The sequence below is a fragment of the Trachemys scripta genome, chromosome 3 (assembly GCF_013100865.1).
Source record: "Trachemys scripta elegans isolate TJP31775 chromosome 3, CAS_Tse_1.0, whole genome shotgun sequence".
Taxonomy (NCBI): Eukaryota; Metazoa; Chordata; order Testudines; family Emydidae; genus Trachemys; species Trachemys scripta.
Window position 1 is genome coordinate 155392880 of NC_048300.1, and position 24775 is coordinate 155417654.

At 39.5% G+C, this 24775-nt stretch overlaps 1 protein-coding gene across 6 annotated transcripts in view; it reads right to left on the reverse strand.

Annotated features, from left to right (window-relative positions):
* LOC117875202 (isoaspartyl peptidase/L-asparaginase-like) overlaps positions 1-24775 on the reverse strand; it is a 230381-nt gene that overhangs the window by 119897 nt on the left and 85709 nt on the right. For all 6 annotated transcript variants that reach the window (XR_004645209.1, XR_004645210.1, XM_034766243.1 and 3 more), the window contains exon 4: positions 4984-5147. Coding sequence is in view for 4 of the 6 variants with exons in the window: in XM_034766243.1 (XP_034622134.1) it covers positions 4984-5147 (164 nt within the window). In the remaining 2 variants the exon portion in view is untranslated. The remainder of the gene's footprint in view (positions 1-4983; positions 5148-24775) is intronic.

A 24775-nucleotide genomic window follows, 5' to 3' on the forward strand; every position in this document is an offset into this window, starting at 1 on the left:
AAGAGAAAAACCTCAGAAATGGGAGGGAGCTGGGCTGAAGGAAAGACAGATATTCCCTCTTGTTACTGCTGTGGAGCTGGAGGCAGCAGTAACTCCATACAACCAAAAATGGGCCCTGGGCAAAAGAATAGTCTCTATTGTTTATATTAGAATAATTCCTAGAGGCGCCCAATTGAGATCAGGGCCCCACTGTGGTGGGTGCTATATACACACTGTGACAAACCCAGACCAGTGGGGTACAGGAGTCTGGTAGAGAGCAAATATACTGGTCACTGGATGAGTAGTTTTCTGTTCCTTGAGTGACCAGAGCAGGGGCTGTACTAGAGTAATCAGGAACCTGCTAGAACCAGTTAAGGCAGCAGGCTAATTAGGACACCTGGAGCCATTTAAGAAGAAGCTGCTGGAATCAATTAAGGCAGGCTAATCAGGGCACACGGGTTTTAAAAGGAACTCACTTCAGTTTGTGGTATGAGGAGCTGGGAACATGAGGTGCAAGGAGCTGAGAGTGAGTGCTGCTGGAGGACTGAGGAGCACAAGTGATCAGACACCAGGAGGAAGGTCCTGTGGTGAGAATAAGGAAGGTGTTTGGAGGAGGCCATGGGGAAGTAGCCCAGGGAGTTGTAGCTGTCATGCAGCTGTTACAGGAGGTACTATACAGTTACTGTACAGTCCAGTACCCTAGTCATTTGACCACTTTGCCTCTCTAGTCTACTGTGATGGAGAACATGCTTTTTAAATACCACAGGAAAATATCTGGTCAATTTAATACTTCTAGAATCAGCATTAACTCTGCCTCTGCACTCTGAATGGTCAGGTGACTGCAGGAACTGGCTGTCAGCCAATGGCAGCACTGCTGAGAGCTGGCTATCTTACCACTGATGTGGGAAGGAGGTGAGAGGAGCTCAGCAATAAAGTAGGTGGGCTACTTGTGGATTCTTGATCTCCACTACTTTTGTCAAGCCTGGATGGGGTTTTGACTGCTTTATTCCCTCTAGCATGTTTTTACATGGGAATGGAATGATATGTTCCCTTGTGCTAAGCCACTGACCTGGAACAACACTCTATTCTCCTTCGCTTTGAGCAACAGAATCCATTCTCTCAATCTCCCTTTCTTTTCTTTTTACCTTATACCTTTCTCGGTAAATTGTGTGTGTGGTTTTTTGTTTGGTTGGTTTTTGCATTTTTTTTTTTTTTTTTTTTTTTGTACAAGCAGCATGAAGGAAGTGGGACCTCGAGGGAATGGCTTTGCAGTGATAAGCATTAGGTTTGAAATATCTAGATTCCTAGAACAACAGCTTCACAAAATTCTTTATCCTTTTGAGCTAGATATCTTTGGCGGGAGCTAAATGGTTAAGTTTCAGAGGAGGCCTGACAAAATGAAGTTGTCTGGGCTGTGCTAGGACATTAATTCTGCATAAAATAGTGGTTTATCTTAGTGTCTTTGACTCAAGTCCCTCCATTGTTGTACGGCGTGCTGTGCTGTGCACCAGCTGATCTCTTCACCAGTGGGGCAACACTCCAGAGGTGTTGTAGGTGGTTATTTCTATATTGCCTGTAAAACACCATGCACACCTGTGACAAAGAAAATAGGTCACTGTACTGAGGAGCTTACACTCTAAGATGGACACAGAATAGGTTTGTCTTTTAAACCTCTTTCTTTGCAGGAGGAGCTTTGGCAAGATAGAGGAGCTGGATCATGATGTTACATGAATTTATAAAATGAGTTATAGCTTTCTTTCCCCACGAACTGAGGGGAAAGGGTATGCTGAGCTGAATGTCTCTAAGACCCAGCATCCCTCCAAATGTTTAATTTTGTGCATTTGCAAGCTAAATAAAAGGTGTAGGGCTTGAATCACTCCTCTGCACCAGTGGGGAAAGCTACTACGGAGGAGAGAAAGATATGTTTACAGTCCTCCACTTCCCAGGGGAGTCCTAACTTGTGACTAATGTTCCTAGAGACACTCTGATCATGCCACTTCCCTGTCCAGAGCACCCAGCTTTTGGGGGGGGGGGGCACTGGCTGCAGGCCCATTGGAGAAGTGGAGGTTGTGAACACCTATCACTGTTTTAACACAAGCCCCTCGATCCAGTGCTTGTATAGACAGTGGAATTTGTGTTTGAACTTGGCCCTAAAATGCCAAATTCATCAACAATCCATGATAAAAATCCAGATTTCCCCCCCCCAAGTAATGTAGGAATGAGCAATGACTTCCCATTTTACTGTGTTTGTTAATCCTGTTAGTGGAAGGCTGTGAGGTCAGGTACGGCAGCTTGAAACATGGCATTTCTTTTGACAGATGGAAAGATAAAAGGATGGGGGAAAGGAAAGGAGAGGAATTTAAAAAAATCAGATGTCTCAGCTCCATTCAGGTTTCCATCTGTGGAGATACAGCTGAGAGGTACATGGTACTGTTGTGAGAATGGTTACTTACTAATGGCCTAAAAAAGAGCATCACCATGGTAAACAATTTTGTGTTGTCCCTTACACTCTGTGTGATTGTACCTATGACTTGAGATCCTGCAGGAGGGAAGGTGCTATCCACATGTACAACAGTGGGCTAAATTTTCTGCTGATGTATATGGGTTCAGTTCAATTGAGCTCAAGGGAATTGCACTAGCAGAGAATTTGGATCAGTGTTACTATAGAATAGTAAAATAAATGTTTAGTTTATAGTATTATAAGTTATGTAAATAGAGTTGAGCAATCAGAAGTGGAAGAGGAAAGAACTGGGAAGTTGATGGGGAGGGAGATAAGCAGGAGATTAAAAAAAAGATTGAGAACAGGAGAAGGGAGATAAGGAGAGCAAGACTATTGCAAAGGAGAGAGAAAATTAGAGGAAATTGGAGTGAAGAAAGAATGTCTAAAGAAAAAGATACATTTTCTACATTCCACTTTGTAAGATAGACAGGAAGATATAAGAAAAGAGGACTGAAGGGAATAGGGGATGAATTTATTTTGAAACACATTGCCACTTGGCGAAACAACTCATTGTCACTACTAACTCAAGAGGCTGGCCAGCACTATCAATTTACAAAGAACCCAATCTAATGTTATGTGATTAGCTCAGGTGAGCCCCCTGTTCTACACTGTATAGAGAGTTTACTTTGCTGTATGTAATAACCTCTTACTATATTGTTTTAACTGAACTTTAATGTAATGCCTCTAATACAAGTCAGTCTAAAATTATAGATTACATCAGGGATTGGCAACCTTTGGCATGCAGCCTGCCAGGGGAAGGCCCCTGGTGGGCCGGGCCAGTTTGTTTACCAGCCACGTCCACAGGTTCGGCCAATCGCGGCTCCCACTGGCCGCGGTTCACTGTCCCAGGCCAATGGGGGCGACGGGAAGCGGTGGCCAGCACATCCCTCTGCCCATGCCGCTCTCCGCAGCCCCCATTGGCCTGGGATCAATAGAGTGAGCTTCTTTATCTCATTGTAAGCTTGGTTTTCCAGACCTTGTAGTTCTAGTCACACTTTTCTGAGTGCTACCCATTTGTCAACATATGAGGCCACAGCAGAATGCAACACCATATTCCAGTAATGGTCTCACTAGTGTCATATACAGTGGTAACAACACCTTCCTACTTCTACTTATTAGTCCCCTTCTTATAAATCCAAGGGCCACATTTACTGTCTTAACCTCTGTATTACACTGTGAGCTCACAGAAATCTAGTGACCTATATTGATTTCCCCCCCCCCCCCCGAATAGGGGATGATTTGAGCCAAAATTCACATTGGTTATAACTACATATCTCCATTGGATATTATTTTAAAATATATAGTAGTCAATCAAAGAACATACCAGTTTTAAACTATAATATATATTAGACTTCTTTTGTCCAGATGAAAATCCTAGCAACAATGATTACCATACCACCACACTAGTTTTATTTTTTTATTTAAAATGTTTGCTTAGACTGATATAGATTTAACACATTGAAGGCTAGTGCAGATAATTACATAGTGCTTTAAAAAAAAAGCACCTATTTGAAAACAGATCAGAGAGAATAATTCTACCTTTCTCCTTATAAAAAATGTTAATCTGTGGCTTCATTGTATCATACTCAGCTGTATTAGTTACATAATGATGTTGAACTCTCAGTAAACTGATCTGTTGGTGGCTTAATGAGTCAGATTTCTATCAGGGAAACATTGAATTAAAACATGATTAATGACCATTGCAACATTATCACAAAGATACTGAGACAGTCCTATATTTTTTCTGTGACTACGGAAATTTAGAAATTTCCTTTTACTGTACAATATATGAATCCACTTAATTAGTTAATACTAGGAGACAAGATTTCCTACGAAGACAAATACTGCTAACATAATTGGGCTGGATGTTACTTTGAATAAAAAATTATTTCCACTTTCCCTATTTTGTCTCAGTTTGCTCCTGCAGAAGATGAGTCTCTCTTTAGTCCCATAAAGATGAAGTACTTGTCCATGGGCCTACCATCTCAAGCTGAATGCATTTGTGGTTACTACATTTTGACTTGATGGCTTTTGGGAGTTCAATCTTAGATGAAGATTATCTTTGACTGCCTCTAAGACAGCAAACTCTTAAATTCAACCATTACCCAGATGTGATCTCAAAATCCCTCTCTTTGCTTTCACTGGTACTTCAAAGTTCAATGTTCACCTCATGTGTACACATGCTATTAGAATTATGAAAAACAGTTCAGCCATCAAACCCAATATGCAGAGTGTGGTCCAAGATCTAGCCTTAACTAGATCCAAAACAAAATTACTTTCCTAAGAAATCACTAGGTAGCAAAGACTTTCTTCAGTTTCCATGTTCCATTCCTTGTTTTGCTAAAACAAGAAATATACAAAATCAAATATGATGTGACAATTTATGCTACATTTTCCTTTCCTTTTGTGCAGACATACTAGTATTTGCAGCTTCATTCAAAAGGCATAAATCCAACTTAGTTTTTGTCAACCATATCAGTAACATATCCATAATTGCTACTTACAATTCTGTGTTAAAAAGTGATTTGACAGTCTGCTTGTATTTGCGGTATTGCTCCCATTCAGCTTTGGCATGGTCTGTTACTAACTCTTCTACAGGCACTTGAGGTATGCCTAGCTTCTCAGCAAACTGGTTAGCACCTGTTCCAGTGAGCATCACATAAGGTGTCTAAAAAAAAAAAAAAAAATCAGAGAGAAACAGAATAGTAAAAATAACCTTGAATGCTATCAACCGCATGATACATAATAATATTATTATATTTAAAGTCTCTATTCCTTTAGCACCCAGAGGCCCTAATTAGAATCACAGTCCCATTCTCATAGGCACTCTGAAAACACATTTGAAGAAACAGACCATCGCACAAAGTTTTTGGTCTAATCAAGATACTGTAGGTTTAAAAGATTCTTAGGGTGATGTTTTGCAAGCTGCCTCAGGAATTTGGACTTCCAAGTTCCATTGAAATTAATGGGAATGGTGCATCTAAATTTCTTAGTCATTTCTCTTGGGGCCTACAAGAAAGCAAATTTTAGTCACCCACTTAATTTTCTCTGTGATAATTATGCATGATACCAATATAAATAAACAGTGATTTTGGTCCACTTCTTTGTTTCCCCTTTCTCATTTCAATCTCACTTTCCTCCCATTTATTTCCTTTAAAATTTTTTCTTTGCCTTCATTTTTTTTTAAATTTTTCTTTCTTCTCACTATTTTCTTTCTTCTCTTAAGTTCAGGGTCAGCATGATGAGTATCATGGTATTAATTACTACACCTCTCCCCCAATATAATGCTGTCCTCGGGAGCCAAACAATCTTACTGCATTATAGGTGAAACTGCGTTATATTTGATCCACTGGAGCGCACAGCCCCGCCTCCCCGGAGCGCTGCTTTACCGTGTTATATCCAAATTTGTGTTATATCAGGGTAGAGGTCTACTTTCGTTATTAAATTGTGCTTTACTTGCAGCACTTCTGAGAATAAAAGATACCACATTCCTATGCTGTGGTTGTATACAATGTTTCTCCATAGAGTACAATATAAAACAGTTAAAAAACTCTTTAAAATATGGAAGGAAATCCTGTTCCCTACTCAATGGCCTTCTGCAGAACTGGTGTTATTCTACTCATTTGCATGGGGTAATGGAGCAGGATGTGAGGACCCTGCACAGAAGGTCCACATACCAAGTCCACTATAGATCCAATCTCTCTGGTGACTCTCAGCATGTCCTATACATCAGCGACATGAGCAAGAGTACTGGAAAGATACATTGTTACTAATTAGACTGCATTAATGCCCAGAATGCACTAAGCATTTTCCAGACACAAAGGAAAGATAGACATGGTCCTTGTGGGGCAAGCAGCAGCCACTACAGTCACAGGGCTACAGTAGTAGCCACAGAGTGACTACTCTTTTACTCTAACCTGTGGAAAAAGGGAGGATTTGAGCCTGAGTCAGGAGCAGGAAAGATCTGGACCATTATTTGAGTGAGTTAGGTCAGAAGAGACATAAAAAAATAGTCAAGTTGCAATGTGCTGCAGTGATGACCGTGCAATTGTGATAGCAGTACCTTGGGATTTCTTTAATAAAGCCATAAATGTTGCAGAATTAGAATTAGTTTAATTAAAATTCCTTTTACTGTAGTTGGAAATACACCTTTGCCCCGATATAACGCTGTCCTCGGGAGGCAAAAAATCTTACTGCGTTATAGGTGAAATCGCATTATATCAAACTTGCTTTGATCCGCTGGAGCACACAGCCCCGCCCCCGGAGTGCTGCTTTACCGCATTATATCCAAATTTGTGTTATATCGGGCCGCATTATATCAGGGTAGAGGTGTATGAAAAGAGCATTGTTCTACAGTATCAGTTTTACTTGTTTATCAAATCATCCCATGAAAAAATATTTCAACTGAAGAAATACTTTGCAGGCAATGTACTGGCTTAGATAGGAAAATGAAGTCTGTAAATATTAAAATAAGTAAACAAGTATCAATGTATTGTGTGGATGTAAAACTAAATTTTAGTGAATATAGATGTTCACTTTACTCCAGCACTAGAGGACAAATCTTATTTAACTTCAAAAGAGGCAAGGTAAAAAAAAAATCCTACACTTTGAAAATGTTATATTATATATCAGTCTAAAGATACTCTTTCTGTCCCGCTTCTGCCCCATATAATAATCCTATAACAACCTAATCACATTTTGTAAAACTCTATTGGAGGAATACTAACATATCCATTATGATAAAGCCCCAAATGTCATTCTTAACCCAAATGGATTAGGGATTCGATATGTAGCACCACAGCCCCAGTATGCTAACCAAGGAGCATGACAGAGAAGTGATAAATGACCTCAACCTACCTATTATGCAACACAATCCATAACCTCGGAGTCAAATCTGTGGTTAAACTTGTAACTGTAGTACTATTCATGAATTTTCTCAGTCAAACAACTTCCCGTGAGAGTATGCATCGGATTTAATACAAGTTGCTGAAGTTATTTACCAAATTCCTCAGTCTAATATTTAACTATAATACTTTTGTTGATATAGGTTCGAAGGTACTATGGATTTTTTTATAGTCTGCTTTAAATAATGCAAGCTCATATTTCTTGAAACTACCCTTGAACATTCCTTGTACTAAAATAATATGTAAAAATAAAATGCAGTTAGTATTATAAAATACCCCTAATATTCATGTGCAGTACAATAGAAACCCTCTTTTTGTTATTTGGAATTAACTTGAACACAGAAAAAGCAGTGCAAAGTCTGGTTTCAGAGTAACAGCCATGTTAGTCTGTATCCGCAAAAAGAACAGGAGTACTTGTGGCACCTTAGAGACTAACAAATTTATTAGAGCATAAGCTTTCGTGGACTACAGCCCACTTCTTCGGATGCATATAGAATGGAACATATATTGAGGAGATATATATATATATATACACACATACAGAGAGCATAAACAGGTGGGAGTTGTCTTACCAACTCTGAGAGGCCAATTAATTAAGAGAAAAAAAACTTTTGAAGTGATAATCAAGCTAGCCCAGTACAGACAGTTTGATAATAAGTGTGAGAGTACTTACAAGGGGAGATGGAGTCAATGTTTGTAATGGCTCAGCCATTCCCAGTCCTTATTCAAACCGGAGTTGATTGTGTCTAGTTTGCATATCAATTCTAGCTCAGCAGTCTCTCTTTGGAGTCTGTTTTTGAAGTTTTTCTGTTGTAATATAGCCACCCGCAGGTCTGTCACTGAATGACATCGGTGATCTTCCAGAAAACACCATCCTGGCCACTATGGACGTAGAAGCCCTCTACACCAATATTCCACACAAAGATGGACTACAAGCTATCAGGAACAGTATCCCTGATAATGTCACAGCTAACCTGGTGGCTGAACTTTGTGATTTTGTCCTCACCCACAACTATTTCACATTTGGGGACAATATATACCTTCAAGTCAGCGGCACTGCTATGGGTACCCGCATGGCCCCACAATATGCCAACATTTTTATGGCTGACTTAGAACAACGCTTCCTTAGCTCTCGTCCCCTAACGCCCCTACTCTACTTGCGCTACATTGATGACATCTTCATCATCTGGACCCATGGAAAAGAAGCCCTTGAGGAATTTCACCATGATTTCAATAATTTCCATCCCACCATCAACCTCAGCCTAGATCAATCCACACAAGCGGTCCAATTCCTGGACACTACTGTGCTAATAAGCGATGGTCACATCAATACCACCCTATACCGGAAACCTACTGACCGCTACACTTACCTACATGCCTCCAGCTTCCATCCAGGACACACCACACGATCCATTGTCTACAGCCAAGCTCTAAGATATAACCGCATTTGCTCCAATCCCTCGGATAGAGACAAGCACCTACAAGATCTCTATCAAGCATTCTTAAAACTACAATACCCACCTGCTGAAGTGAAAAAACAGATTGACAGAGCCAGACGAGTACCCAGAAGTCACCTCCTACAAGACAGGCCCAACAAAGAAAATAACAGAACACCACTAGCTGTCACCTTCAGCCCCCAACTAAAACCTCTCCAGCGCATCATAAGAGATCTACAACCTATCCTGAAAGATGATCCTTTACTCTCACAGATCTTGGGAGACAGACCTGTCCTCGCTTACAGACAACCCCCCAACCTAAAGCAAATACTCACCAGCAACCACACATCACTGAACAAAACCACTAACCCAGGAACCTATCCTTGTAACAAACCCCGATGCCAACTCTGTCCACATATCTATTCAAGTGACATCATCATAGGACCTAATCACATCAGCCATACCATCAGGGGCTCGTTCACCTGCACATCTACCAATGTGATATATGCCATCATGTGCCAGCAATGCCCCTCTGCCATGTACATTGGCCAAACCGGACAGTCTCTATGCAAAAGAATTAATGGACACAAATCTGACATCAGGAATCAAAATACTCAAAAACCAGTGGGAGAACACTTTAACCTGTCTGGTCATTCAGTGACAGACCTGCGGGTGGCTATATTACAACAGAAAAACTTCAAAAACAGACTCCAAAGAGAGACTGCAGAGCTAGAATTGATATGCAAACTAGACACAATCAACTCCGGTTTGAATAAGGACTGGGAATGGCTGAGCCATTACAAACATTGACTCTATCTCCCCTTGTAAGTACTCTCACACTTATTATCAAACTGTCTGTACTCGGCTAGCTTGATTATCACTTCAAAAGTTTTTTTTCTCTTAATTAATTGGCCTCTCAGAGTTGGTAAGACAACTCCCACCTGTTTATGCGCTCTGTATGTGTGTATATATATCTCCTCAATATATATTCCATTCTATATGCATCCGAAGAAGTGGGCTGTAGTCCACGAAAGCTTATGCTCTAATAAATTTGTTAGTCTCTAAGGTGCCACAAGTACTCCTGTTCTTCTTTTTGCAAAGTCTGGAATGCTTATAGGATCTGATTAAAATCCCATTGAAATAAATTGGACTCTTTCAACTGACCAATGACCTTTGAATCAGGCTTATACTGAATCATAGATGATAGAGATGGAAAAGACCTACTAGATCATCCAGTCCATCCCCCTGGCAATACAGGATAATACTTATTGTATATTTTCCAGTGTTTTATTCAAAGTGCTAAGGCTTCCGTTGGCTCAGAGAATACTCTACAGCCTGCATCTCACTGGCAGAAATACTTTCCATTATTATTATAAATTTGCATGACTGTAGCACATAGGAAGGAGAATCACTCATAGAATAAAAAGCTAGTCTCTGCCCCAAAATTTACAATTGAAGTACAGGAATAAAAAAAAAAAACACTATGGTAGGTTATAGGCCCACTTTTTCTTTTTTTGTGCATCCTAACAGTCTTACTGAATTAAACATGACATATAGTTGCACAAGAAATTCAGGCTCAGGCCCTACAAGAATATAATGGAGTGTTAAACAAATACGTCTAGGAAGCAAAACTATATACATATGTAATATGCAAATTGTACTTGTTATGAATTTTTAAAGCTTACATTTTATCAGTATCACAAATAAGCTAATATGCTAAAATCACTAGCATAATTACTTTCATACACTATTATCATCAATAAAAATAATATACTTTGATACTAACACAATTAGAGCAAAGTTCATGAATAAAAAATTTGGTAATGTAATAAATAGAGCTTCTGGGAAATGTTGATATTGCTTTACATGGTTTATAGCTTTGCTATATGTTTCAGGAACTATTTTAATTTCTCTCCTGGGACAGAAGTAGAATGGCTGAGAAGAGTAACACAACAGTTTTGTTATTCTGGATGTTCATGCTGCACCACCAAGTTGCCTCCATTTTAAAGAGACGCTCTATTACTGTTTGATGAATGTGTATTGCTCTGCAACACAGTGAATTGTGTTAATGCTTCAAGCACAAATTATAACACTTCAGGGAAATTGTATATAGTACTCACATTTTGCAGTACTGGAATGTTTATTTGATGCCACAGGGTTTGTTTAGCCATGGTTTGATTTTTCAAATGTATACTGATGCTATATTCCAATACAATGCAGCCAATCCCATCTGACATTAATTATTAGGCAGGGAGTTTGTGCCCAGACAATGCAAGGCATATTGGTTTTGCAGGTAAGTGTTTGCAGATGTGCTATATCATGTGCTGCCCAAGCACAGTGTGATAGGGTGTCTTCTCTTTGCACATTCCTTTCACTTCCTATCACAGAACAAGGCATAGGGCATATAAAGGGCAGTGAGTGAAGATAATTGGGGTAAAATTTGCATAATTCATAGCCTTGTCATGTTAAATACTCTACAGCAGCTATTTTCTACTAACACCTGCTTCAGTGTAGGAGCATCAGCTCTATGTATCACATGAACAATTAGGGAAGGGACACACTGATTGTACGGGGCTAATGAGGACACAGATGGAGGATGGTAGAACAATACCACAGTTAGCTATGGAAAGGTACATGGACACAACCAATCAGAACATATATCCAACAGCAGTCCTAAGAAAGGAACTATTCTGCCAATGAAAAGCTAACTCATTGATAATTTGACGAGCACTATGGCAACATGAGAGAGTGTCAGAAACAGCCTGATACATTCTAAGCAACAGACCACTATAAAAGCCACAAAATAAGGGATGATACACCCCCCACATATTAAGGTTTAATGGCAGCATAACAAAGTGAAATGTGTCCCTATGAAGCTCACAGAAAAGCCCAAGAATGGGGCTAACTATACCAGGACTCTCTGCTATACAACATAGCAATAAGCTACAAGAGATTGGCCATTTGTAGGCTCTTTTAATAACCTATGGCTATGGACAGTGATTGTCCAAATCCTATATTTGTATGGGCTTTTGCTGGTATTACTACAGCTGGGCATTGGCTCTCAGTGGTGCACAGCTAGGATCCAATCCTCAGTGACTCAGAGAAATCCCTTATGTAAATAAATAAAAAGAGGAATGTATGCGAGAGGAAGATTTTCACTATCTTTTCCCCCATTTCTCTTTTCCTTTAACACAGTGGTTATTGGGATTTCTCCTTTTTAAATATGAGTTTGTCTTTGCATCTGAAGCCTGAAATTCTTCCCCCAACTGCCTCCCCTGTCAACAAGTTCAACCACTTCCCCCCATTTCCTTTTCTCATTCCCTACTTTGAAGTACTGCCACAAGCCAAACTACTGTTACAGAAGAGAAAGAAGAAATGGGTAGTGGAGAGAAAGGGAAAGAGTTAGTAGAAACAGCAGGCAGAAGAAACAGGCCTGATGAGATTACAATCTTTGGATATCATTGCAGTTGCAGCCTATAATAGTTTAAAAAGAGGAGAATCCATATAGCCATGAAGTTGGTTTATGCAAGAGTCCTACAGCCATGAGCAATGCTTTGTCCTGATAGTGGGACTCAAACATCCTTCATGGTGGTGAAAGGCTAACCTAAGCAATTTACTATTTAGCTCTTTGTATGGTGCATGCACTCCTGCCACCAGGCAGATTCAAAATTGCAGAGGAGGCACTACCAATACTTTGAGCCAGCTTCTATAACAAGGCGGAAGCTCAATACACAGAGTGGCTGATTAGCTCCTTATCCAGTTAATCCACATGAGAACACACATGTTACATCAAGGACAAGTCAAAATAAATTAGGCAGTCAGCCTGAGACAACCAGAAGTGATGCATCATGTATAGAATACCTGAACAAGGAATGCTGTAATGATCGGGGATCCACTCACACTAGTAGCCAGTAAATACAGGTCTGGCTCACATTAACAACAATCATTGAGCAATCACCCAAATCAAATATGGACTAAGCCTGAGAGAACATAACAGTTTCAAGTTAGACTCACACTTAATTTGTGGCATACCATTTATGTGCTGCAGCCAGCTGTCTTTGGCATACCAGATCATTTATTCTGATGTCACAACAAGGTAATCTTGTACAACAAAGTCCAATTATCATTAGAACTCTGTGCTCTGAGAATCCTGGCCACCATAGCGGCATAAGACTGCAGGCAGCTCAGTCCACACATATACACACTGACTCACTGTCTTTCTCTTTGTGGAGAACTGCAAATCACCTGATGTACATCTCAGATTAAAAAGACAACCTATATGGCCATGGGAAATCCTCCTCCCTCTGGGGCTCATAGATTTGTATTCATAGAGTTCAAGACCAAAACGGACCATTGAATCCTCAAGTCTGACCTCCTGTACATCACCAGCCATTAAATAACATGAGTTTGGCAAAATCATATCTTCCGGAAAGGCATTCAGTCTTGATCTGAAAACATCAAAAGATGGAGAATCCACCACGTCCCTTGGAGGTTGGTTCCAATGATTAATCACCCTCTGTTAAAAATGTGTGCCTAATTTCAAGTTTTTATTTGTTTGGCTTCAGCTTCCAAACATTTGTGGTTGTGCCTTTTTTATACAAGATTAAAGAGCCCTTTAGTACCTGATATATTCTCCTTGCGAAGACACTTATAAACGGTAATCAGTCTTCTCTTTGATAAACTAAATAGATTAAGCTCTTTAAGTCTTTTACTGTAAGGCAAATTCTCCAGCCCTCAATTCATTTTTGTTGCTCTTTTCTGCAACCGCTCCAATTTTATACTTCTCAAAACGTGGATACCAGAACTATATGCAGCATTCCAATCACACCTAGTACTGATCCAGGAGGAACATCACAAGAAACATCCCTACTCAATGATTCCTCAATGATAACTACTTTGAGTCTGTCAACCAGTTCTTATTCCATTTAACATGTACATTATTGATATTGTATAGTGCTAATTTTTTAATCCGAATGCCACTCCTTATAGAAGTCTAAATTGTGATGCATCCAAGTGATCCAAACTACACAGATGACCTGAACAAGGTAAATGAAAACTTCTGCAAATTAACAAAATGGCTATAGGTATATTAGGAATACAAAGAAAGAGCTGAACATGATGCTCAATGGAGATAATTATTACTGCTTGGGCTTAAACATAACTATCATATTCCATTTAAGTGCAAGATAGGTTCTCACTGCCTGGCTGTCATGAAAATAAAGTGCATAACCAGCCACACAGGGGGAAAATGGTAAGTGTACAGCTGGTAATAGATACTTGCAAGGCTCTGTAATGTCTTGCAATTACAATGCATGTACTATATTAACACAATGTCCATATGCCTTTGTAAACATTATTTTGGTATTCCACAGGAATTATTCAAAATGAAGAAAAGCAGAAATGTAAAACAGCAATATTTGTGTCTGGGTCATTAATATTGTAAAGCAGCCAAGATGTAGGGTGTTAGCAGCCTATGTGTAATTGATGTAACAGAAAACAAACACCGTATGTTCATGACACCAGAGACTATGCTTCTTTTATATAATGGATACATTCCATGAGGCAGCCCAACAGTTAATTCCAAAATAGGTAATGACCTAGCAATGTCACTAATGCTTCTAGATGAGGTTGCCACACACCAGACTAAGGACTCAGGGGACATTTATTTATTCATTCATTCATTTCAAGATATTTGTACAGTAATCATCATTGTATCATATGATCTTAGGATATCACTCTTGATTAACAGGGAATAATCCATGCAAATGCCATGTAAAAAAGAACACAGCCTTCAAATCATGTGAGGAATCTTTACCAATACAGATCAAAAGCCAATACATACAGCAATCTAGTTTTGAATACAGCTCAGAAGACAACTTTAGCATACTGAACAAATGTTACAGAATGTACTGTGAATAGAAGGGTTCCTGTTGAACTCCAGACAGCTGCTCAACCCAGAGATCAGGTAGCATAAACACCATATGGCTGTCAGCAGAATATGCATAAGGACATTGCAGAAGAGAAGCAGAAGAGTTGGTAGCATAATGACTACATCAGTACTACTATTTGAATCCAAAAACCACTGTTTCGCACATAAAAATAGGTAAGCAAAGTATCTGGGCCTTATAATTATGTTCCTTTATTACAATATTCATGAGGATACAGTGATGTGATGGCACAAATACATGCCACATGCATTACTTTGCTGTCCTGATGAGCATATGGTGGACCAAGGAATCACGGATGCTAAAGAGTTCCACGTGTATTCAGATAACTATCACTATAATCATGGCATTCTTCACACTCTAATCAACAATTTTCATCATTGTGAAACCTTGCAAATTGAACATGCCATAAACTATACCCTTAAGGGAAAATGCTTGGAAATGGATACTGGATCCAGAACCCTGCAGATAGTGGAAGGAGTTCACATATTTTCATTCTGTGACCACAAAGGAGGCCTAAGCAACATTCTTCTCCTCTGTTATAAAATCTGCAGAATCTTGATTTACTATCCTGAAAAATGAACTGGCTAATCAACCCAGAATAATTTAATCCAGGTCAGAGCCAAGCACCTATTGCTGAGAGAATGTCTCATCCCATTTCATTGGAAAGATCAACCAAATGCCACTCCCAAGAAAACTGGGACGTAACAGCCAGTTACGTAACTGGATGCTCATATTACCTTCTATGACAGCATTTCACCAGTAACAAAAACTACCGTTTTCAGGAGCACTGAGCTACAACTAGTCCACCTCATGTAAAATGGATATTTGCTTCTCCTAACTGAAGAAAGCCTGTAAGGAGCACTTTAGGCACACTATTATTATTATTTAGTATTATATAGGGCTGTCAAACGATCAAAAAATTAATTGCGATTAATCATGCGATTAAAAAACTTAATCACAATTAATTGTTCTGTTAATAATATAATACCATTTATTTAAATATTTTTGGATGTTTTCTACATTTTTAAATATATTGATTTCAATTACAACACAGAATACAAAGTGTACAGTGCTCACTTCATATTTATTTTTGATTACAAATATTTGAACTGTAAAAACAAAAGAAATAGTATTTTTCAATTCACCTAATACAAGTACTGTAGTGCAATCTCTTTATCATGAAAGTTGAACTTACAAATGTAGAATTATGTACAAAAACCCCAGCATTCAAAAATACAACAATGTAAAAGTTTAGCGCCTACAGTCCAATCAGTCCTACTTCTTGTTCAGCCAATTGCTAAGACAAACTAGTTTGTTTACATTTACAAGAGATAATACTGCTCTCTTCTTATTTACAATATCACCAAAAAGTGAGAACCGGCATTTGCATGGCACTTTTGTAGCAGGCGTTGTAAGGTATACCTGTGCCAGATGCGCTAAACATTCGTATGCCTCTTCATGCTTTAGCTACCATTCCAGAGGACATGCTTCCATGCTGATGACGCTCATTAAAAAAATTATGTGTTAATTCAATTTGTGACTGAATTCCTTGGGGGAGAATTGTATGTCCCCTGCTCTTTTACCCACCTTCTGCCATATATTTCAAGTTATAGCACTCTTGGATGATGATCAAGCACATGTTGTTCATTTTAAGAACACTTTCACTGCATATTTCACAAAACGCAAAGAAGGTACCAATGTGAGATTTCTAAAGATAGCTACAGCACTTGACCCAAGGTTTAAGAATCAGAAGTGTCTTCCAAAGTCTGAGAGGGAGGTGTGGAGCATGCTTTCAGAAGTCTTAAAAGAGCAACACCCTGATGTGGAAACTACAGAGTCTGAACCACCAAAAAAGAAAGTCAACCTTCTGCTGGTGGCATCTAACTCAGATAATGAAAATGAACATGTGTCAGTCTGCACTGCTTTGCATTGTTATCGAGCAGAACCCGTCATTAGCATGGACGCATGTCCTCTGGAATGGTGGTCGAAGCATGAAGGGACATATGAATCTTTAGTGCATCTGGCATGCTGGCTATAAGAGTGCCATGAGAATTCCTGTTCTCACTTTCAGGTGACATTGTAAATAAGAAGAGGGCAGCATTATCTCCTGTAAATATAAACAACTTTGTTTGTCTGAGTGATTGGCTGAACAAGAAGTAGGACTGAGTGGACTTGCAGGCTCTAAAATTGTACACTGTTTTATTTTTGAATCCAGGTTTTTGTACATAATTCTACATTTGTAAGTTCGACTTCCATGATAAAGAGATTGCACTACAGTACTTGTATTAGGTGAATTGAAGAATACTATTTCTTTTTTTTTTCAGTACAAATACTTGTAATCAAAAATAAATATAAAGTGAGCACTGTACACTTTTTATTCTGTGTTGTAATGGAAATCAATATATTTGAAAATGTAGAAAACATCCAAAATATTTAAATAAATGGTATTCTATTACTGTTTAACAGTGTGATTAATCACATGGTTAATCATGATTAATTTTTTTAATTTCTTGATAGCCCTAATAATTATTAAACTTTACCTACAGTAATAAAAAAGGTTTAAGGCTGACTCCACCTGCTAAACCCACTGAAATGCTATGCAAAAAATCATGTGATACACTCATTTTGGATGCCATATGTAGGTGGATGAAAATCTGTCTTAAATGACACATTGAAAAATACATTGCCAGATGTAGCAATGTTAACTGAAAGAGCATTTCTTCATATTTTAAATTTTGAACTTTACATCTTGACTGAGTTAATATGCAAATATATTTTATTTACTTCACAGGGTTACTTCCATTTCTATGTCAAACTAAATTAGATTTAATTTTTACATATTTTTAGAACACATAGCCGAAGTGCCTTTTAATAAAGAATATCATTATGCATCAATCATTTTCATACCTAGGAATCTGTAATAATAGTGGAACTCCAAGCAACTGTAGTGCCTGTCCCATTTGAAATATTATGGATTGTCCTAATATTGTCAGAAGTACAGTACTTCAAATTAAGGCTTTGTTTTGTTGTGATTGAGATAACAGACTGAGGTGGATTGCTTTCAAGAGTTCTGGCAGACATTTGATATGTGAAGTTGCTCTTCTTAATAAAATACATTACAGTTAACTATTGAATATGTTATTTGATTACATTTAATTTTAACAATAAAAGCTGGAGACCAAAGACACTGAAATTGGTCTTCAGTAAATATATTGTGATATGCAATGTCCTTCATTTAGTAATGTGATTGCGTCACCAATCCAGCAAGGTACTTAAGCACATGCCTGATTTTAAGTCTGGGTAGTAGCTGATCACTATTCCTACCTTGGGGTCCTCAAGCACACTCCCCAGCTGTAGAGCCCATCTCTGACACCCTTCTACGGCAGTGCAACCCTGAAATCTAGCTGTCTAGTTCTTGAACCAGTGCATCTGCCCTCCTGAGCCTTTGAGTTGCCTAGACACGTTCTCCCGTAGAAGCTCCGGTTTCCTAGTTATACCCTTCGAAGTTATATCCTTCATAACAAATGGCACCATTGTCTCCATCAGGGTATATCGTAACAAGTGGTGCCATTGTCTCCATCGGGGTATCAAAGTCCATGACAGAAGCTAGCTCCTACAGCTTGAAGAGAAAAGAGCCTGTATGAAGCAAGCAGCTCCCAACCAAGATACATACATTTGCACTAACTGCCAAAGATCATGTAAATTTCAGATTGGACTATTCAGCCACATAAGACATTGCAAACCATCTACATCATAGGCTGCAATACCCACCATCTCTCACAGACGAAAGGATGCCAACACATACCCTTCAGAGACAATGTGGTAGTAAATCAGAGAAACACAGGCTTAGCAAAGGAGTTTCTTAAATACACACTCAAAAATACAGATCAAAGGAAAGTGAACTCTTGAAAGCAATCCACCTCAGTCTGATGTCACCCCCCCCCACCTCCGCCACTTTGTGAGTCCCTGGATTTAGTTCAAGTCCTTTATGGAAATTCCCTCCTCTCTCCACTCTCTCCAGAGGGATCTTCTGTTTCAGGCAATGAGATGGGTCCCTGTGCTTTGAGAACCACAACCTTTTGAGAAAAAAAAACAGTCACTTCTGGGTGAGGTGGTTATATCAGCCATATTCTTAGACCACATTATTACAGACCCACTTCAGATAGGTTTCTGTGAAGAGAGTCCATTCATAGTCAGCGACCCCTCCAATGTGAAGTAAAGGAGAGTCTTTCATAGTTGATGACTCTCACATTTAGCTCTTTAGGAGGTATCCCTCTCTTGGCATGAACATACAGTGTCCAGAATAGACTGTGCTTGTCAGGTTTTGATTGGTTTTTCAACATTCCCAGGATATCTTAACTCATGATGGAGGTTTCAATGCAAAGTGAAGGCAATAGGGAAGGTTACAATCCAAAAGGCAGTCATAAGAGAAATGCCGTTTACAATTTGACATAGACTTCTAACGTCCTGCATAACAGAAGCTGTAGAGTTTTAGCCAGTAATTTATCAATCAAACCCCAAATCTTATTGTATTTGCCCCAGAAGTTAATAAAGCTCACTAAAAATTTAGCATGTTATTTCCAGTCTGAATTTGTCTAGCTTCATCTTATGGCTATTGGATCTCATTAGGTCCTTATCTGCTACATTAAAGAGCCCTCTGCTGCAATCTTCTCCTTGTGCAGGTTCCTATAGACTGCCAACTAACATCTTAACCTTCTCTTTGATAAGATATATAAGAGCTTCTTAAGTCTTTCACTGAAAGACAGGTTTTGCAGACTTGTCATTAATAGCATCGATGTGACTCTCTATTAAAAGAATGTAAAAAATTGGAACGAGGACACCAGATCTGAACACATTATAACAGGAATGATCTCACCAGTGTGATATGTGGAGGTAATACTAACTTCCTACTCCTGCTTGATATTTTCCTTTTTATACATCCAAGGATTGCATTATCCTTCTTACAGGCAGCTTCACACTCGAGCTCGTGTGTACTTGATTATCCACGATGACACCTAAGGCATTTCCAGAGTCACTTTTTTCCTGAATACAGTCCTCCTTCCTATGTGACCTACATTCCTTGTTCCCAGATATTAAAGTTTACTTTTGGCTATCTTAAAACAAATGCTTATTTGAGTAAGCTCATCTTACTAAGCTATCCTTTTTGCTCTTTAGAAATTATCTGTCATGATTATTTACTATTCCACCAATCTGTGTCAACTGCAAACTTTATCAGCAATGACTATATTTCAAGACCATAATGGCTCCATATGTTGGGTGCGGAGACAAAGATTTTTTTTAAAAAACTGATGTCCAAAGTTATGTTCCTAACTCCATTTTTAGGCATCCAAATAAACTGGATGATTTTCAAAAATGCTGAGCTCCCCACAGGTCACTTACTCCCAACAGTTTACTTGAATGGAGTTGCTGGGTGCTTTCGAAAATCAGGTGCTATTTAGGTGCTTAAATGTGGACTTAGGAACCTAAGTGAAGGCATCTATTTTTATATCTTGACCTAAGGGCAGAGCTGACAAGAGGAGGGAGATGGGGGACAATTACTGGGGACTTGAGCTCAGGAGCCCCCTCGCCAAATGCCTGTAACTGAAATGAAATGGGATGAAATGGGAGGGGCTGGGGCCCCACAAAACATGATGTACTGGGGCCCCAAATTTATCTCGACAGGCCTGCTTGAGGGTCCTCACTCAATTAGGCCATACTTCTTTCAAATACCTAAATAGCAGATTTTTACATTGCAATGTCTTCAGGGAAGAGACCGTCTAATACTATGCATTTGCACAGGGACTAGCACAACATGGCTTGATCTTGGTTGGGTTTTCTAGCTGGTTCATTAATAAAAAATTATAAATAATAATAATAATGCTGAAATCAATTTGTTAAAGGGAAGTTTAAAGCTGTTCTTCCAAAGTGTTCCACCAATTTCAAAAATACTGGAACTGACTCTTCCACTTACAACAGCTTTACTCCAGTATAAAGTCAAAGACTTCCAAAAAAGTTAGGTTTGATTAATACAGGACTAAGTGAGATTAGAATAAGTCACTTGATTAATAAGTGACTAAGTGAGAGTAGAATAAAGCCCACTGTGAGAATAATGGGAATCAATGTGTCTGTTACAGCTGTCCCCCGGCTGAATTCCTTTTTCCCCCTTCCTTTCTGTTTGTGCTGAATGGCCCCCGCCCCGGCCATGGAACTGACCAAAGTCACAGCCTGGCCCTGCTCATGGAAATGGCTTGTGCAGACTGACTGGAGCCATTGCTCTGCTCAGGGAGGTGGGGGCTTTTTCGCTCCTTTGTCTAGCTTCTTTGTTCGGACCCGGCTCGGTGTAGGGTGCTCTGCCCAGGTATGCAAGACCTAAAGTGGCCACATAGCTGAGCATATGAGTCGTACCTGTGACTCAAAACTTGCCCAGACATGTCCTGTGCCTGCCTGCAAGTTTTCCCTGCCTTCTCTTCTCCCCTGGATTAAGGGGAACCAATCAAAGTTACTGGCGGGAAACTGCCTGAGTTTGCCCTTAAAACCAGACATTTTCTGATCAGACCCCCGGAGAAGGTCCTTGCTTTGCCACCTGGTCTGATCAGCTATGGGTCTTTGGGGGGCCCTCTCCCCGCTGTCATCTGTTTTTGAGCGTACCCCTGTTTTTAAACTCCCCTCCCACAAACAATGAATTTGTGCCTGGAGATCTCCTGATTACTGTAAGCAAATCGAGTCATCTCTGCGTCCTCTGATGCTGAAACTGCTGTTCCTGCTGCTGCTTTGGGGATTGGTAAGGAAAAACCTCTTGCACACCCCCCTTGTTCTAGCTGCTGGCTTTCTTTCCCCAGCAGGCAAACCCAAGCTAACCCCTTGAAGCTGTATCCTGGGCACACACCACTCTGCCCTCTGGAACTACCCCTAGTATAAGGGTGCACCCATTAGGATAGATTTAGCCTTTAGTCTAGATAAATTGTCATTTCATTTTGCATAGTTGTGGTTAAGTTAGGTTTACAAAATTGCTTGCATTGTACTCTGTAAGTTAGGCTTAAAGAATTGTTGCATTGTGTTTTGTTACTTGTACTTGCTAATTTGTGTAGTCTTGGTTAAGTTAAATCATAGATAAGCTTTTGCTGTGTTCTGTATAATTGTCTTTCTGCTGTTTAAACTTGCAGCCTGTCTGCTCTGTGTGTGTGGTCTCTCTCTCTCTCTCTCTCAATCCCTTCCCCCACGTGCTCACCCTGCTCCTACTGCTGCCAGACCTCAATTGTATTACTGAAGTCTAGCATAAAACCCCTTTTCTCTCTAACACCCCTCACATTTTACATTTACACCACTGTGACACATTTTTACCTAGAGTTGTTGGTTATTTAACACATTTTACCCATAACTGTTAGTTGGTTATATGCTGCTGTGACACACCCTTTTCATAGAAATTGTTAGCTATCTGTTACATTTATACTTCAGTGTTAATTGGTTACCAACTGTATTGTACCCCACTATTGAAACCCCTATCCTATTTACTAAAAGAAACGCCTCCCCAATTGTCTACCTTAACAAACCCCATACCCCTCACTATTGAATTTTCCCTGTTTTTGCATTTTCTTAATAAAGTTTATTTTGCACCCCACCAGTGCAGTAGTTGTCCCCCAAGATTCCCTACCTGCTGGCAAGGTCACAATGTTTTAACAAATCTGTCAGTATCATCACATAATATCATTGTCTTTAATATTCATGCAGAAGAGTGCCTCACCAGATGGCACACCCCCTTGTGGTTGGGCATGGTGCAACAAGGTCTTTTCCGCTGGTGCCCCTTGCTGACAGCTGCTTTGGCCCCATAGTGGTTTGTTTCTTCTTGTGACTTGGCCCTCTAGCCAGGGCACTTTAATCCCTCCCACCTACTGCCCCACTTCTGGGGTAACACAGATCCACCAAGCAATAATCCAACAACCTTACAACAGGTCTTTGGCCTCACTATGGATTCAGTGGTCCTTACCCCCCTTTATGAGGAGACTTTCATGCTCTCTTCCTTAGGGCTTGGAGGGGATCCAATCATTCTCTCAACTCTGGGTTCCAGTCCAGGGACCCTACAGCAAACAGCTAAGGACTGCTTCCTCGGATAACTTGCTGCCTCCCTAGTAAAGCCCTGTGTGGGTAGAAAATGTATATCCTCAGATGCGGATATCCATGGATATAAAGCGGATGTCTGTGGAGCTACCAGGATCTGCAGCAGCAAAAGCAGCAGTGTGTCAGGCTGCCGCTCACAGGAGTCAGCACCCAACCTGGACATCTCCTATGGCGTGGCTGAACCACCCCCTGCCCTGTCCTCTAGGGTGGGCACCAGGCTCACTGGCAGCTGTCCTTGGTCACGCAAGGGTATGCAAGCGGTTTGCATGCTCCCGGACAGCACAGGAGATGCACCTCCTCTTTTTCTTGGCCCCCAGTTAATTCTTTCTCTGTTGAGAATTAGGCTCTACCCTAGGCAGATCACTTTTGTTAATTATTTTAATAATGGTCTATAATATTGGGCATTATGTTGACATTCTGTCAGTATATGATTGAGTTTCCTAGTGGAGAAAACAACTCCAGCAATGAACAGGTTTGAGATGAGGTGTAATAAATATACATTTAATTCTTAAGCTATATCTGGGTATTAATGTTAATAGCATTATAGAAGGTTATAAGAATGGTAAACACTAGTGCTGTATGTAGGCAATCATTGCAATAGGGAATTCACAGTATCTATTGTCTTAGAGACAGAAAATTTATGACCTAATGATTTCCACAGGCACTACTCCGGTTTATAAAATTTGGGTTATCCGGTCAGGTAACTGAAACCATAAGGAGTGGCCTAACGTAGGTGACAAAACACAAAGACCAACTACCAAATTCTGAATACTCACTACAAATAATTCACAAAAATACATATGAAAAAATACAACAGTAAAAGTTATTCATCTAAGAACTACACACAATGGAAACAATCATGAAAATCATGTTTGTTTCACAGAAAACTCATGAATGTAAAAGGGCTAAATCTGACAGACTGCTCACAACGAATAATCTGACCAGTTCTAATAGTAACTGTTAACAGTACCATATCTCGAGAAACAGTTATTGTTCCCCTTCCTAACATTTTACACAATGTACTGTATAAAAACTTAAGTATGTTAATTCACCATTTAATTCAAAGTTCTGTAGGCTATTATGAAAAACAAAAACAAACAAACCAAAAAACCCAACCAAACACCTAACAGTGTCCAGATTTCTCCTGTAGGGACGTAGGTCAGGAGGACACACTAAACTGTAATATAAAACTATTATTGGTTCCTTTCAGGATCTCAGCAACTGAGTGAGTCCCACACTGCAGGCCCTGCAGGAAATTGTACTTTCCACTGAAAGGTTGGTCTATCCATCCATCCATCTAGTATTCTACACAGGCAGTACAGCATCTGAGACTAAGATATGAAGCATTATAATAGAAAAGATTAAAATACCAGTCCCCAGAAATGTTTCATATTAAAAAGATTCTGATATCTTATGATCATACACTATAGCAAGGTGCAGGTTGCATTAGATCAGTAATTTAACAAAGCACTAAAAATTCAACGACAGAGCAGTTACTTTCTGACCGTTACTCTCAATTATGTCTCTAACGATCAATTTAAATGACAGCTACTAATGTGTCATTTAAAACTAACACCTTAGCCAGTGTTTCTCAATTATTCTAGAGATTAATGTTTCCCATGGCTACAACCAATAAGGAAAAAATATTCTCCGATACCTTATTAGTAGAGTTGAAAGAACAATCAGATTGAAGAATTCTGAAGACAAAAGCGTGGTGTTTCTTTATTATGTCAATAAAATATTCAATGTCTCTAGTCTTTCAGTACTTGTACATTTAAAACAACTACAAGAAAAATAACTGCAACTAAGATATCAACACACAGGTGTCCCACACTAGTTCTGATCTTGTCTTTGAAATAAAGCACTGGAGTTATATACGGTCTCACTATATAC